At 33.5% G+C, this 18,051-nt stretch overlaps 1 protein-coding gene across 2 annotated transcripts; it reads left to right on the plus strand.

The window, feature by feature from the left end:
* Window positions 1-6,778: 6,778 nt before the first annotated feature.
* Window positions 6,779-16,795, plus strand: LOC127790784 (probable complex I intermediate-associated protein 30). 2 transcript variants are annotated; one of them, XM_052320462.1, is made up of 8 exons: window positions 6,779-7,031; window positions 9,502-9,574; window positions 11,401-11,514; window positions 11,914-11,964; window positions 12,922-13,013; window positions 14,707-14,787; window positions 14,897-15,013; window positions 16,243-16,795. In XM_052320462.1, the coding sequence occupies exons 2-8, from the start codon at window positions 9,523-9,525 to the stop codon at window positions 16,429-16,431; spliced, it is 696 nt and encodes a 231-aa protein (XP_052176422.1). In that variant the 5' UTR covers window positions 6,779-7,031; window positions 9,502-9,522; the 3' UTR covers window positions 16,432-16,795. The 2 variants fall into 2 exon arrangements, with proteins under 2 accessions (XP_052176422.1, XP_052176423.1); XM_052320463.1 differs by having other exon boundaries at window positions 14,915-15,013.
* Window positions 16,796-18,051: the final 1,256 nt, after the last annotated feature.

An 18,051-nucleotide genomic window follows, 5' to 3' on the forward strand; every position in this document is an offset into this window, starting at 1 on the left:
AATTAAATTTATCTTTTATTTTTTCATCAAATTATGCTAATAAAAATCATGACATACACTAATATAAACGTAACAATATAATAAACATCTTTGGGACCAAAAGGTAAAATCCCTCATCTTAAAGGCGCAGCTCAGTCTCAAGATTTTTACAAAAAAGGTAAATCACGGAACCCAACAGTGAGATTCGAACACGGGACCTATGACTGACTATATAGCAGTTAGAATCCAAGACTCTTTGGAACCAACATATGTATAGTCTCAACCGTTGGTCTATATGCCCGTAGGGGCAATATAATAATCGTCTTTGATTTTAATATAAATCACTTAAATTGTGTTTAAAAATGTTATTTCAAAATTTTCATTCCATTTTTAAAATTATTTTTAAAATCTTAAAATAATTAAAAAGTAAAATGAGTTTTGAACCTATTCCATTATCATTTTCACCATTACTTCTTTTTGAGGCTGTTTGGTTTATCGTTTTTAAAATTACCTTTTAAGTTATATAAAATTTAAAAATTTGATAAGGTATAATGTAATATTCCAAAATTTGAAAATATAATAATAGTATATGTTATTCTATGCAAATGAATGTAATAGCGAGGAGAAATTAAAATTTAAGTGAGGAGGCTGCAGTGGTGCCTGAAATAAATATATATATATATATAATTTGGGATGTAGTTTAATATTAGAGTTTATTGTATTAATGCTCATGGGAAATAAAAAATAAATAAATAAAGAAGCTAGTGGAAGTATCCAGCATAATGGACGCCCAAGAGCATCTCTTCCTTCATGAACCCTTAGCCATGCACCCATGTGCTGCCCATGAAGAATAAGATAGAATATAAAATTACTATAAGGGAATAGCAGAAAAGAAACGGAAGGCGGTGGGCTGTGCTGGCTGCCACGCGGCGGTGTCTGATGCCTCAATTTCCTTTCCTTTTAAGGCCGAGAAGGGGTTGTAAATTAAGGGGATTTTAACAGCAAGCAAAGGGAGAAGTTACAGAGGAAAAATAGAGCACGCAGAAGCTAAAATGGAGGAGAAAATCATGAAGAAATTGGAGAGAAACCCAGTTTAATTAAAGTTTAAGTATGCAGGTAAATTAAACAAATCACGTGAATTAATTTGTGCGGTTTGAAATTCATTTTAGGGTGTAATTTTATTAATTTTGGTTGATTATACTGTTGTTACGTAACGTGTATTAATTTAGCAGCAAGTAAGCGTATAAACACCGGGAACAATTAATTTAGGGTAAGCTCTTTACTCCCTTCATAATTCTCATTCGATTTATGAATTCTATGTCTTCCCTCAACCTGATTTGGTTATAGAAATTAATTGTGTACGTTTTACTTAATTATTATCCAAATTTAGTAAGAATTTTATTAAGTTAAATTAAATATGAGACTTGTTGGAGTTTTATTTGTGGTGCACTTACGTAGGATTTTAGACGGTTAAATTATTTATAATACACATTTAATAATTAATGTGAGCCACTGTTTTATTAATCGCTATTAAACGTTTTACTTCGCAGCGGGAGTGCAAGAAAAGTAAGAAACGGTCGTGTAAAGGCAAGCTCCTAACCCTCTCCTCATGTTCTTTAATTCCCGTAAAAGACCCCGTGATTTCTCGTATTTTATCATCTCCCTTACTCTAATTCGGCGCATAGCCTTATTTGTTGGATTATTATCCATTTGTGTTAATGTAAATTAAACCCGAGACTTCTAGAATTTTATTCGTTGTGAGCCTATGGGGGTTTGTACAGCCCCCACTCTTCTTGGAAATGATGTTGAACCCAGCTTGGGAACAAGGTTCTTAGACGTGTGAGTTTATTTACGGTTTCTTGAATTTATTTATAGTTCGGTTAGAGCTATCGAGCAGTAGGGCAGGGGTCGGCTGTTTGGTGACATTGGGGTAGACTATTGTACGACCTTGAAGTGGACCGTCGGGTGGACACTCCTAGTCATTGACCGTTGACCTGTGCCGGGCACTGCTGACTAGCTCTGCCAATATGTGATTTACTACATGTTTAAATTTATTATATTGCTGTCCATGATTTGATATGCACATGGGTACAGGTTGCATATTGGGATATTCATTTATTGAGTATGCTTGGACACGGACATGCTAGCTTGGTTAGGTTGTATCCAGCACTGGTATATGTATCGCGTGTGGTTTACTATGTGGGCGGAGCATGGCCTGATGCCTGGATGTATGGGCGCCAGTGTATCATGTTGATGCTCATTACGTTATTGCATTTTTATGTGCATTGCATGGCTACTGGTAGTATTTAGTTCTCGGATGAGAGTACCGTTCCGAGAGAGCCTATGGCTCGGGTGTCGGGAGTACTGACATGGACGGGTGACGGGAGTACTGACCCGGGATAGCGTGCGCAGGTTTGTTGGAGATACATGTTGCCTTTCAGGGCAGCGACAGGTTGGCATGGGACTTGGGTGCCAAGTGTCTTGTGTGGGCCCCAAGGACCGGTATGTGTTTTTATTATGCTATGCTATTGTGTTGTAGCGTCTCATGGCTTGTGTGTGCCTGGGGGTTTATTCTGGGAAAAGTTTATTGGCTTTGTGTAGCCTTCAGCCTTCATTTCTTTACGCTTGCTGAGTCTCTTGACTCACTTTGCTTTCCATCATTCCAGGTAGAGGCAGCGTGGGCAATGGCAAGGGAGTCGGCGTCTAGTGGCAGAATCGGTATGGTGTACAGGCAGTCCCGTCAATCCCTATCAACTCTGATATCTGAGTAGGGTTTACTCTATTATTTTGTACTGTGCCAGATCTTTCCTCGAGTCTCGTGTATGTCGGCACATGAGTCTATGTTTATTTATTTATCATATGACCGCTGTGATAGCGGGGTACCCGTAGTGCATGCATGTGTTTAGCTTCGTTTTCGCTGTTCTTATTTTTGTGTATGCATGCCAGGGTGGTTTTTGGTCTCGTGTCTCATTCTTTCTCCTCCTGTAGGCGCTCTCGTTCGGGTAGTCCGGGTGGTTGAGAATATCCGGGCGGGGGTGCTTACATTTAAAATGATAATATATTTGGATAAATATACTTTAAGCTATCATTTATATACTTATGTGTTTAGTTTAAAAAAACTGATAAACTATCAGAACTTAATAAAAAAATTTAAATAATCATGTTACTGAATAATATAAATAAAATTTATAAAATATTAATTTTTAATAAAAATAAATTATAAATTATTGTCTAACTAATAAAATTGTTACAATTACATGTTGATAAATTATACATAATTATTAAAAAATATATTAATATAATATATATGATAAATTACACACAACTATTAAATATATATATGTGTGTGTGTTTGTGTTTATAGAAAAGCCAAGTTGATGGAGGTGGAAATGGCAGACGATGAAGGCGCGAGCTGCGGATGACGACGACAGACATGGAAAAAGAGGCAATAGAAGCAAGAGGCGGCGACCGATGGGGATGAGGATGGGTATAGGTCTGGAGGCGATGATCGATGTTGACGGTAACAGTGACGATCGAAGTTAAGAAATGGCCACAATGACGAAAGAACTAAAAAGTAGCAGTGATAGACAAGGCAAATAGATGAATGAGATGGATAAAAGTTAAAAATTAAAAAGTTGTTTGGGGGTAAATTAGTCATTTGCTTAGTTAATGAAATAAGGTATCAAAAGTTTATTTGAAAAAGTTGAGGGAGCTTATGAATAAATTGCTAAAATAATTTATAAGTTTAATACCGTTTAAACTCTTAAGGCTGCGTTCTCTTTACTTTTGAATTTTGAATTCAGTTTTAGTTTTCTATTTTGATGGTCTATTTTCAGAAAATTGAAAACGCGTTCTTTTTGTCATTTTAAAAAATTATTTATCAAAATAGAAAATTAGAAAATACGTTTTATTTGAAATTTTGAAAATAAATTTTTAATGATATTTTATTAAATGAATTTAATTATTGAAAAAATTAAAATTATTTAATTTTAAATAAATAAATAAATTAACTTGAAAAAAATAGCAAATGAGATCATAATGTAATTATTATAAATAGAAAGTATTAAAATAAAAATTAAAAACATGAACTGATATTACATATTGTGATTATAAATGATAAGATTGCATCAAACAATTTAATAACAAGTGAGATATGATTACGAGCCTCAATACAAATACTAAAAATAAACATAGTTTGAAAATCTTTATATTATTATATATATAAAAGTATGATAGTCTTGAAAAAATAAATTTCCCCTCAAAACTTGTATTAATGATTTGTAATTAATATTTATTGCATTAATAATTTCTATTTTATAATTTGCATTAATAATTTAAATCTTTCAATTACTTTGAAATAATAAGTAGTAATAAAATTTCCCCCCAAAACTTACGTTAATGATTTGCATTTAGTACTTATTGCATTAATAATTTACATTTTTTAATTTACATTAATAATTTAAATCTTTCAATTGTTTTGAAATAATATGTACTAATTATTGTAAAATTAATAATAAATTTTAAATACACGAGTTTTTCAATGCTAATCATGGGTTTTTCAATACATTATTATGTGAATATTAAATATTTAATTAATTCATCAATCAATTAAAAATAAATACTATTTATGAGGAATATGAATAGACACTTAAATTATTAATTAAGTCATAGAAAATTATTCATTTATATAAAATTTTATCTTTATATAATATAATATAAATATTATATATTATAGTAGAATAGTATAATATATAGTAGAATAGTACGTAAATATTTCCACCCTCCAAAAATTTACCAAACTATTTTTTACATCTAAAATTTGTATTAAACTTGCATGAATTTTTCAATGCTCTTAATTAATCAAAAATAAATATTTTCTATTAGATCTTCTCATCAATTAATCCGTCAATCAATTAAAAATAGATATTATTTATGAGAAATATGAATAGACACTTAAAGTATTAACTAAGTCACGAAAAATTATTCATTAAATAAAATCTTATCTTTGTATAATATAATCTTTATATATAAAAAAGTAGGATAATTTTGAAAAAAGAAATTTTCCCCTAAAATTTGCATTAATGATTTGTAATTAATATTTATTGCATTATATTATCTTTGTATAATATAATAATATATAATGTATTATATTAAAGTAGAATAGTTTGCAAATTTTTGTTTCCTCAAAAAATCTGCCAAGCTATTTTTTGCCTCTAAAATTTGTATTAAATTTACATGGGTTTTATGAGAAATATTAATAAACAACTTTAACTATTAATTAAGTTATAAAAAATTGTCCATTTATTTAAAATATTATCTTTATAACTTTATTCTATATATATTTATATAATATTAAAATATGATAGTCAAACAAAGTATTTTGCCAAGTATCAATTAATGGTGAATTTTTTCCCTAAAAAATTTACATTAAATCAAAGGTAATGATTAATTAATTATTAATTACTTTAATAATTATATTATAGTCTTGAAAATGTGATATCTTAACAAATTCATAAAAAATCATTTAAGGTTGCCAAATGCTAGGTTTTTTCAATGCTAATTAATATTTAAGGTATCACATTTTTAAGACTATGGAAGAAACAAAATTCTTATTTTTTAAATTTTGTTATTATTGAAAAAATTTATTCTTACTCATATTTAAGAGTTTTAATTTATATTTATAATTATAATATAATAAATAAAAAATAGCAAACATCTTTGAGTGAATATATTATAGATTTTATAATATTTATTTATAAATAAATATAATATAATAAATAAATAAATAAATAAATTTATAAGTGTTTTGTCAAGTGACATACTTAATGTGTTAATTATTCTTTACCACATTGAATGGCAGTACATTGAATTAAAAGTGTTATCTATTAGCATATTGAATAGCGAATAATTAATTAAATTTAAATTTGGATAAATAATTGAGAATTAAAAAAATTATAATTTTAATTCTATTAAAATTATTTAAAATAACAAATTTATTTTTTTATTCTTAAATTAAATTCTCTCATGTATCACACGGGTTCACCACTAATTAAAATAATAAAATAAATATATTATTTAACATATATACACATATTATTATTTATTAAATTATATATTATACATATTATTATTCATCCATCTCTCCTCCATCCCCCACTTTTCCCTCCCATCTTTAATAATCTTTTTGCAAAACCCAATCACTCCCCTAAGAAACCTACCTATTTCTTCCCTTTTTCTCTCTCTCACGTCTTTTTCTATTTCTTGGCCTCCATATCTCTTGTGACTTGAATTCGGCAACATAAATATGATCGGGGCAGAGAAGCTGGTGGGTCGACGCGCACCGATAGACAACAGAGTCATGGCCGAGAGGGGTTGGTCCTCATTGGCGGCTGTCGTTTGCTTCTGCCACAGCCGACAATGATAAAAAGAGAGAAAGAGAAGGAAGCGATGACAGTGGATCTAGCCAACGGATGTGATGGCGTCAAAAAGATGAAGAGAATGAAGCGGCGAGAGGTGAATCTGGCTTGAATAGATGAAAAGAAAGAAGCGGTGGTCGACGGCGATGGATTGAAGAGAAGGAAGAGAGGAAGAGAATATCAAAACACCCATGTTTTGAATTTAGAATTTGTTTTGGATGAAAATATTTAAAATAATTTATTATTATTATTATTATTTTATTTTTAAAAATATCGAGGAGAATGTGTTTTTGTTATTTTAAAAAATTAAAAATAACTTAAAAACGTAACTGGCGTAATAAAATAAGCGATGTAATTTATAATTGTTCAAACCGGTAAGCCAAACACCCTGTTCATCTCACCATTGTCTCTCTTCCTCCACTTTAAGAACCGAGAGCCATTCCTCACCGCCGCCCGCCGCCGACTACCGGTTCACTTCCGGCGAAGTCGAGTAAACCCGCTGTCCTTCCGGAGAAATCTTGCAGATCCGGCCATTTGTCTTCTCTGGCACTTTCTGGCCATCTCTTACTGAAGAGTCGATCGCCTTCAGTCGGCGACGCATCTGGTCGCTGCATCTTCATCTGGCAGACATTAACGGTCAATTTCGTTCTCTTGATACATTGAATAGCTATGCAATTCATTTCAGTAAGTCTAGGGTTTATGGGCTACAATCACTATCAGTTGTTTCAAGCGATCTACTAAGTAATAGTGCTCCTATTTACGTTTGTTAATTGTTGCGTATCGTATTTATCCAGCTATTGCCCTCCGAATTTGAATCCATTTAGACAACGATTTGAATATATATGCAGAATTTGGTCAGGAAAAGTTATCCATGTATTAAGGAAATTGATTTTTGTTGGTTTCTTGGTCGTTCTGATGATACGTTTCGCCAAATTTGGGGAAGTCTTTACTTGGCCCTACTTCAATAAACGAACTAAAGAAGTGAAAAAAAAAAAAAAACAAAAGAAAGAAAAATAACTTCAACCAAGAATGGGCTCGGCAAGAGCACCCCAACTAGGGGCTAGAGAGGGACGGGTGACATTTTTCTTTTCTGCTCCTTGTACTTTGCATTTGCTGAAGCTTGAGGTAGTTGAAGGCCCGAAAACTGAGAGTTTCAATTTCTACAAGTTATGACAAATTACATTTGTTGCTGTTCCTCAGCCTCTTCTTAGGCCTTGTTTGTGTAGGGTAATGCTGGACTTTAAAAGGGAAAAAAAAATTGTCTTTGGTTTTAAGGCTACAAAATGTTGTTTTAACTTGTAAGCTGCTTTATAATTTTCCAAGGAAAAATATGCTTATTTAGGCTTCGTTTGTTTTAAATTAATTTTTTTACCAAAAGCATTTTTAGAATTACTCAGCGTTTGGATGTGCTAATTAGGAGACAGAAATTATGTTTTATGCCAATTCCACTAAGAGCAACTTACTAATTTTGTTTCAGTAAGTTTTGTTACTAAAACTTGCTGATTTTTTTTCCAGTACTGACCCAATAATCTTGACTCTTGAGGAATATGGGACCACAAGGAGAAAAATGAATTAATGAATCTGACCTAATTATAATATGACTTCTCGAAGATTGAGTCATAAAGCTTAGACAGATCCTCTGGCAGTAGCATGAAATCCTGTGATGAAAATCTGATGCCAGGCTGTTATCATTACAATTGATGTCTGGATTATGTTGTTCCAGTTATGAAGTTGTGGGATATGGCAGATTTACATTCCTGTTAATGATGTCAATCTGCTTCAATTAATGAAAATAAAAAGTGAACCCTGTGCGCAAGGCTCCTACATTGCAAGCTCTCGGGAAGGTCAATTGTACACAGCTTTATCCTTGCTGAGCAGAGAGACTGTTTCCTGACTTGAACATTGTCACGGCACACCCGTGAATGTAACTACTCCTAGCCCATATTGGATTAGGAGTGGGTTTTGACCAACACAAAACAGAACAGAGCAAGGGAGGGAGAAGACGAGAGTTAAGAATAAGAGAGAAGAAGGAGAGAAATAGGACCAATGGAGGAGAATCAATTTTGGTATTCTCATTCAATGATCCTTTCTCCAGCAAGCTGGGAATATTTAAACACTCGGTGGGTGGGGACTGCTACAGCAGATCCCTTCTCCATGAGGTTATAACTGCTTCTTTGCCCTATTCTAATTCCCACCCACGTGGGGAATCTTCCAGCTAATATCACTAGGGAAGTTACAGCAGAAAAATACCGAGTTTACCGCAATAAGGAAATTACAATAGTAAGCAAAAAATAAACCAAGACTTAACTATTTGATTCATCAGTCCTAGGCTCCCTTCTGTGACAAACATGTGACCTCCTCAATTTGTTTCAAGAACTTGAAAATTTTCAGGATTATCAATCAGCCTGTGATAGTGTTGTTGATACTTATTTGGGTTTGATTTAATTACATTTTGCTGACTAGTTTTTGTTCAAATTGGTCCACTTTTCATTTTCAATCACCAAATTATTATTTTCATGTTTGTAAATCATTTGTTTTTTTGCACTAAATTTGCAATAATTTTTTGTTATCTGCTCTTCTGTTACCTGTTCATCAAAGTGCTTCGCTGAAAAATCTCATTATACATGCATACATATATATATATATATTGTTCTGATGGCTACGGTTCTACCAGATTGATCAAGTATGTTGAGGACTACAAATTTATTAAACCCAGATTTTCTTTCTCTTATCACTTTTGTGACAGAGGCCTGCCTTGAAATGTTATAACATAAAAGAAACAAAAATAATACTCATCCAAGCATCCAAAAATTTGTTAAAAATAATACTTTCCATGTAAACCAATTTTTTAAAAAAATTATTGTTCAGTGTAAAATATTTTGCTTTGAAAGCAAATGGAGACTTGGTTCATGTAATTCTTCATGTTGTATCTTAACCAAGATTATCAAAATTATACTGAAGCTTTGGGTGCGTAATCCTTCAAGGACTGCTTTTTTGATTGCAAGGTTGCAGTTTGTATTGCCTTTAGGGTTTTTTTTTTTTTCCTTTTTTTTATGTTATATCATTCATGAGTAAAGATCTGAGAAAGTTAGTCTGTGTATTTTAGGAAGTTTAAGCGGCAAGTGAGATGTCCAGGTTTCGAGCACTTTGGCAAGCTTCTCTTAATGCAACTAAGAAAGGTGTGCCATCTGAATGATAAGAAATGTTTATTATTTTTATTCATGTTGAATTTGCAATAACTGCTATGCTGGTGGGAAGTTGATCCCTGTCTACTGCTTGATAATTTTGGCTGTTCTTTAGGTTTCTTTTTCTTTTCTATCAATTCTTTCCTAATTTTAGTCTATATTAAATCATCTATCATTTATTCTGTTGGGCAATCTAAATAAGATTTTAAGGAATTTTATTGGTATTCCTTTTAATATTAGAAGTTAAAAAAAATACTCTCATCTTCCTTCACTTGATGATAAATATTCCATTCTTATTAAATAATTCAGGTGTAGAGCCCTCTAAACTTGTCTAGTTTGTAAGTTTGTAACTGTTCAATCAATTTGTGAAGCAACATTGCTGCAGGTTATTTTTGATGAGTAAGAGTAACCTGGTAGCCACAGAGCTTTACTGAACCTTTAGTGGAAATCCAATGAAATGTGAGTCTCAAACTTTTAAATCTCGAATTAGGTAGCCACAGCCTCCACTGCCAACCTTTCTTATTGAATTTTACTAAAATGTCACTCACAGTTTTGAATTGCATTCTAGCCTTTCTATTTAGGGAAGTCAGGTAGAGAGTAGAGTAATTCTTTTGGAGCCTTCCCTATTTTGAGAAGTCAAGTTTATTTCTTTTTGAGACTCCCTATTGTATATAACACAGCGCACACTGCTTCTTGATGAGGTATAAACATCCATAAAGCTCTTCCAATCAAAACTGTAAGTATATATTGTCCTGGATGACCTTCGTAAAGCTCATACTACTATACTAAAAGGTTTTATCTGAATCTCCTTTGTGGTTCTTAACATTAAAAAAAAGAGGAGGAAAAACTTCTCCCCTTTCATGCTTGTGGTACTTACAAGATGACTGAGAATATATCTTAAAACCTGTAGTTTCTTCAATCAATACATGACTAGAATGCAAGTTCAAAAAGTTCGGACATTTCTTCGCTTGTCAGAAACATGATGACATAATTCACCTTTATTATGGGATTGTTAATGTATTTGATCTATCAAAAAAAAAACTGATAGAGCAATCACTAATTACTAATTAAGTTACTTATTTTGTTGGTGTTTATGAACTTTGACTTGTCCATAACTATGTGTTAGGCTTTTGGATCCCTCCATTGAAGATTTCTAACTGCAAGAAAGGGGTGAAGGAATCCAGTCCTGTAGTCCTTTATGAAAGCATCATGTGGAAAGGGTAGTTTTAGGACCCTCTATTGGTATTGGTTGCAGGTTGGCACTCTCATTTTGCACTAAATACAATATGACCGTTTTAAGACCAGGTGGAAGTGGAAGATATTTACAAGTGGATACAATGTTTAATTGAATTTATTAAATGAAATGACTGGATATATAACATTTAGCCTCAAAGGCTTACATATCTGACGGCCATTAGCTCTTAAGAAGAAATGACCTCTGCTTCATTTTCTCCAGATTTTCTTCAATTTTATCCTTAAATGCTGGATGATTTTAACTGAACATGAATTGCTATATGCTGAAGTCTGAAGGTAGAATATATGACTTCAGTTGTATTGTTGTCATCATCTTCTTATCTTTTTTGGAGTCTGAAGATATAAAATATGACTATCTTTTACGTAATTTGCTTTATTGTCATGCAGTACCCAGATAAACACTTTTTATCTAACTTTTGTTTGCTTGCGCATCTTCTGAATGCATCTTTCTAAAACTTAAACTTGTCCATTACATAAAAATAATTAAATGGAAAATTGGTTTATTTTCCTTCTATGTATATTTATATGCCTGACCTTCACCTTCTGATTCTGTTGTCAACTTGTAGCTCTCACATGGAGTGCTGAAGATTTGATTCCTCCGAGTGAAAGATATATTTTCAGTTTCAATTCAAAGGAAGAGCTCAAAAAGTGGCATTTGTATTCAGATTCTGAATATGGAGGTGTGCTATACTTTGACATGCATGTTGCATAAGTGCATGATGTATTGTATTCCAACTAACCAATGCAGAAACATCTCTCTCTCTCTCTCTCTAGTTTTGACCTTTTGATCATTTTCTCTTATAGTGGAAGTCATATAAATTGTTTTCAATAAATGCGGTGGTTCCAAAATGGAAATTCTCATTTTCATTATATTCTTGAAACTATCTTCATTTTAAGAAACGTATGGCTCCTTTCATATCTTTTCTTTTTATAGCACATACTAGATGGCTCTATTTGCCTTGTTTAATTACTTATCCTGCATGAGCGAAATTTGTATAGAGGTAGGTATTGTGCAGGGATTCTAATCTTTATCCAAATGGGAGATTCCTATCGTTGTCAGTGATTGCTTAACTTTTCAGGTTTGTCCTCTGCATCTTTGGAGATTAGGGATGCTGGAAATGGATCAAAAGGTAACTCCCACTGAAAATATATATATATATATATATTTTTTGTAACGTGGAAATCAAGGGGTCCCTGATACACAGCAGCCTTCGGCCAGACCGTCACACCCCTCCCCATAAACCACAGTCCGCCCGCTCGGGTTAACGGGTAGGACAGGTAAGTCCGGGTCGAAACCTAGAGCCCCTCGGATAGACTTAGATAATATACTGCCCACGCCGATCTAGACTCGAACCCACAACCTTGTGGCACCTAAGCTCCTGAAAGTGTGCGGAGGACTGTTTGCTCTACCCCGAGGGGTTAACTCCCACTGAATATTACAAACTCCCCTTGTTGTGTGTCTAGATAATGGTGGTCTTTTCTAATATTACCTTTCAAAAAATAAAGAACAAGATAATGGTCTTTCATAGTTCCATGCTTGGGACATGTTCATCAATGGTGTAATATATGGCCATATAAACACCTCCCTTCTAGAAAATCTCCACAATAATATTTTGTTTATACAATTCTATAGTGTCTGCCACTCTTTTTAATTGAAGTTGAGTTTTTACAGTTTGTAAAGTACAAATGGCATATTTTGTTTTCCATTGATTGGAAAACTCATTTCGTTGTATTATAGTCTGCCACTCTTTAATTCAAGTTGACTTTTTAAGTTTGTTGTCAGATGCAGATAGCACACGGATTTTTTTTGAACTGGTTAACTTCAATCTGTGAAATGAGAAGCTTAAAAACACAGATCTGCATTTAAACTTTGCAAATTCACTATGTTCTGTTTTTTGTTTGTTGGTCACTTTGTTGGGGTTTTCTCCTCCTCCCTCTCCTTATTCTTGATTTTTTTTTTTTTAATTTCAACAATGTTCCCCTGATCCTCACAGAGAAAGAAAGTTCGTGCACTGGGGACTCCCTTTTATTTCATAATTGCAACTTGGATTTAACTCTCAAATCTTAATTTGTCATTTATTTTATAGGTATCTTCTCAGGAAAACTCTCTCTGGATGTAGCTGAGGATTCCAAATGGAATATTACTCGGAGTGGCTTTTGTGGTATGCGCTCTAAGAAGGTGAACAGATATCAGTGCCATAGGTTCCAAAAAATAATATTCAGAAATGTCTATTAGCAGCTCCATTCTTCTTGTTATTATTTTAAGCTGTTTGTTTTCAAGCAAAGCCAAGTAGCAGCAGCAACTGCAACTTTCCCCCATGTAAGAGGCTCCTGCTACTGCCTTGGGATGGTTAGAATATGTAGCCTTACTCCCTCATATAGATAGGCTACATATTTAAGAGGTCATGAGACCTGGTCATGGTGTAGCAACCTTATGCCACGGCTTGAATTTTTTAAAACAGTTCAGGGCTAGTTAGTCATGAAAACCACTCTGTGGTTTAGAAAATTTGTTGACTGAAAGCAGAAAACAATAAATCACATTCAAATGAGATTTTTTTTTTTAAATAGGATAAATCACAGTACTCCGCCAGGGGATGTTATCCACTGCCAGTCCCAAGCCCGGATAAAGGAGGAGAGTTGCGTTAGGTAGCCGACAACTAGTGTAAAACCTAGTGGGATCCAAATATGAATTCTAGACAAACTATCTGTTGGGGCGTAACTTACATAGAAGTCCAGAATTCATGTAGCCAACCCCACATAGTGGGATAAAGGCTGGATATGTTGTTGTTGTTGTTGTAGGATAAAAACAATTTTGTTTTCAAAATTTATATTGACAATTAGGAAAACATGTTGAGATGTTTTCCAATATTTTCTTGACAAAGAAAGGAGCCTGTAATACCATTTTGAACATAATTTTTAGTTTTCAAGATAAGAAAACAGTTTTCTGTATTTAACAATTGAACTCATTTTTTAAATTTTCTATGAAAAAAGAGAAGCTGGGGATCAAAAACTAGAAAGGTGTCTTCTGTAACTAAACTGCTCCTCCTTTTTCTTCCTGGTATTTTTTGTTTGTGGAAAAGAGGATGGTGTCAAAATCAAACAAGCTAGAATTCATGTAGCCACTCCCACACAGCGGGATTAAAGATTGATAGGTTGTTGGAAAAGGTGGCGTGATGGGCCTGCTTAATTATTATGGATCAGGATTCTGGTCTTTTAATTTCCTTAAGCATAACTATTTCATTCATGTTGCATTCAAGCTCACTTTTTAAAGTTACTAGGAACTTTTAGAAACCACGGAAAGGCACTTTCAACCATATGCCTGTGATATGTAGGCATTTTTACTCTGATAAACTTCTATTTTGGGAACTCAGAAGCCACAATTCCTCCAGGCATTAACACAGCTAACTCATGGGTGAGAATGGGGATTGAGTAGGCTACTCTACAATATTAAGGAGTCAGAATGAAAATTGGAAGGATTTGGTTCAGGGTAGAAGTTGGCCTCTTATCACATGAACATGAATTCTTGTAACTTAAATGAAGCAGTTTGGAGTTGACCAATCACTCTCTCTTGACAGTAGATTATTTTTCTATTTGTTTGGTTCTTTTGTCTGTGAGAGTTATTCCTCCCTGTGGAATGAAAGGTAAATCAGTCAAATTCATGCGATATGGAGATTTATTTGTTTGATTATGAAACAAGTTTTTTGCATTCTTTGAACAATTGTTAGTTGGCCTGTCTTTAATTACTACTATTACTAGAATAATTTTATACATCGATCATCATGTAGTGTTAAATGGAGTGATTTATTTTAAAATACATGGACTGCACATGCTCGTCCTTATATTTTCTAATATGTTTTTGAAATGGTATGCAGTTTGATGGCTTCATTGATTTGGATGCATATGACACCATAGCTCTAAAAGTCAAAGGAGATGGGAGATGTTATATTTCTACCGTGAGCTCTCCTTTTTTATAGTAGATTGGGGATATTTAGACGGTTTTACATCTATTGCATTGTCTAGTTTTAGTGGTTAATATCCAACCTCTCACTTTTAACTGAACAGGAGCATACTTTGGTGCAGATTTATACAGAAAATTGGGTGAACTCACCTGGGCAGCAGGAGGATAATTCCTGGCAAGCCTTTGTCTTTATGCCTAAAGACAACTGGTATATCACAAAGGTAAGTTTCCAATCTCCCTTGTTTGCATGTTTTGTTGTTTGGTAAGTGTTTTGTGTGTCTAAAAGTTACTCAAATCAGTTTGCAAGCTGTGAATTAAAGAAAGTGAAGAAAGGAGAGGGAATGATACTTTGATTTATCTAAGACCACAACATACAAAGGAGGCATAAAACATTGACCTGATATTGTTGATATACTAAACATACTATCTTGGATTGAACTATAGTATGCCTGTAACAAGATTTCCTTTTATTGTGGAGGTTAAGTGATTGAGATTATGCATCTCGTACAAAATGGTTTGCTGGCTAACCAAACTTCCTCAATTATGGATCATGGTAAAATTAGGTGTTAGATGCATATGACATGTACAAATCCAATCTTTTATGTATTTTTTTGCTTTCTGGCTTATGTTGGCACGTTCTGCAAATGTGTTGGAATAAACTCACTGAAATAGGAGTCAGTGATCAATTCCCTAGGACAGAGCAGATTAGGATACAGAATTGGGAGAAATGAGAGAAAGCTAGAGAAGAAGAAACTGAGAGAAGATGATTTATTTTCTTCTATATGCTTTACAAGTCATTCATATTTTCTTTTATATTAAAGAAGCAGTGGTCTCTACTCCCTTAGCAACTCCTCTAACTTCCTCTCTAACTGTCATAACCATCAATTACAGACTACCAACTTTTCTAACAATCTCTGACGTCATCTCGTCCTAATTTCCAAATTGCCAGCACATTTTCTTCATGAATATTCAGCGCAGTAATTTCTTTTATCCAATCTTCATTATTCCAAGTATCCTTGAGGAAGTTTTCTGCTTCTCTGTGGTGGCTTTGCTGGTGTCATCCCGACACCTCCTCCTCCTCTCCAGAAATCCTCACATCTGCAGCCTTGTGTATCAAAATAACATGAAAGATTCTAGATAAAAGGGAACCTGATTCCATTTCTTTTAGGAAGCTTGGAATACCTGATAGGGAATTATCATATTGAAACAACGTGAAACAATTTTCTCATCTTTTTAACACCCTGTCCATAAGAGGCAAGATACTACCAAAGGACAAGCCATCCATCCAGAAAGAGTTTTTGGGTCTACTGCTTGATTTGCTTGCTTCCACATTGTTGAATTTTGAACATGTGATACTTATGTGCATGCATCCCACATGCGTCAAGGGGCTACAAGAAAGGATAATTTGATCAACTCATTGTGTGCGCTTTGGAATTATGGAATTTTACAGATTCCTCTAACTCGATATCTGCCAACATGGAGAGGGAATGTCATCGATGCAGACTTGGAAATGAATCCGTCTCGGATTGTTGGCATGTCTCTATCTGTCAATGCAGAAGGTGGCGTTCCAGGTGCTAGGTCCGGCCCCGGTGATTTCCAAATGGAAATTGATTGGATTAAGGCGTTGAGGACACAGTGAGTTGTGTGAAGTGCCTTGGATCATATCACTTGAAAACATAATTGTAGTAGTAGATAGGGTAGCTAGTAGTAGAAACATAATTGTTTCTGGTGAATGCACCAACTGAGCTTTGCATTTTACAAGTTAAGATGCATTTTGTTTTTGGCAAAATTCAGTACCTTGGATGAGAATATACACTGAAAATCATGGAGATATTTGTAAGACAAGCCATCGTTCTTTCTGGCAAAATACAAGAAATAAGCAAACAGTGGACAGCAGCAAGCAAAACGGTGGTTTGATTTTGTTACGGTTTTTAGTTTTCTGTTATCACCTTGTAAACTTTGTTTTTGGCAAAAGATGAAAGCACGGAATCAGCTTTTTAAGATTCTTGGGTGTTTTGGGAAATTGCAAGTTTTAGAAAGAAAATATTGCTGTGATCACTGGAGGCTGGAGTAGAGCTCACAGAGTTGCTATTTTCAATACAAAGAGTTGAGTTGGAGTTGAGTTGTTCTGTGTACCTTTCTTTTTTGTAACATTATAGCAGTGGCTTCATTTTTTATGGGTGTGCGCGCCTCTCGCTCTCCCTCTCTTGCAATGTGGCAAGCAGTGGCGCTTTGTGGAGGAAGCTTCTCCTTTTCAGGCAATACAACTTGCAGTCAGCATCTGATCTGATCTCGCTCTAGTGGTTGGATCCTCCCTACAATGCTTGCTCTGTCTCTGGTCGTACGGAACATGCAATAATTAGCCAATGGTGACCCATAACAAGATATAACAATCTTAATCGCATAGGAACTCCTAAAATTTCGACAGTTGAAGAGAAAGCAATGATGTAAGACACATTCTGTTTTGTTTGGCTCAGCGTTTTGGCTTTGAAGCTTTTTTGTCTAAATGGTCGAGATTCAAACTGAAGAGCCAAACAAGCTTAGAGAGAGAGAGAGAGAGAGAGTTAAATAAGGGTAAAATTGTCTTTTTCATATTTAATTTTAATAACAAATTATTTATATTATTTTTTAAAACATAAAAATAGTCGATGTTCTTAAGCAATCCCAGGAAAATTAAGGAACGATTTGAGCAGGAAACTTTATTCTACCGCCGGACATGCAGCAAAATTTGATGCAGGTGAGACTATTTTAATAATAGTAAGTATATATAGATGTCACTGTATATTAAATTTATATTTAAAAGATAAGTTGTACAAAACACCTTAATTTTTATCATATTTTCAATTTTAAACTCAATTTTTTATTTTATTTATTTATATATTATTCTGTGAAAAAATATTTTCCTTGGAAAACAATTTTTTGAAATGTGTTTTCTATTATTTGGTTGTAACCTGAAAATGTTGTTAGAAAATCAGCTAGGCTGGCACTTAGAACATTATAATATTTTTTTTCTTTATCATTGAATCTATAACATAAAGATAAAAAAAAAAAAACATAATAGTAACAATGATCAAAACATAATAATATTATAAATCATTCAAACAAGTTTGCCGATAATTATAAGTTCTACGATATTAAAATTTTATACATAATCCTAATAAAATTAATAAGTTGATTAAGTAATTCGAGTAACACCATTGATAATATCAATTTTTTATAATGTCGATTATGATCCTCTATCTCTCTTAATAAAGTTTTG

Source organism: Diospyros lotus, chromosome 14 (genome assembly GCF_014633365.1).
Source record: "Diospyros lotus cultivar Yz01 chromosome 14, ASM1463336v1, whole genome shotgun sequence".
Classification (NCBI taxonomy): domain Eukaryota; kingdom Viridiplantae; phylum Streptophyta; class Magnoliopsida; order Ericales; family Ebenaceae; genus Diospyros; species Diospyros lotus.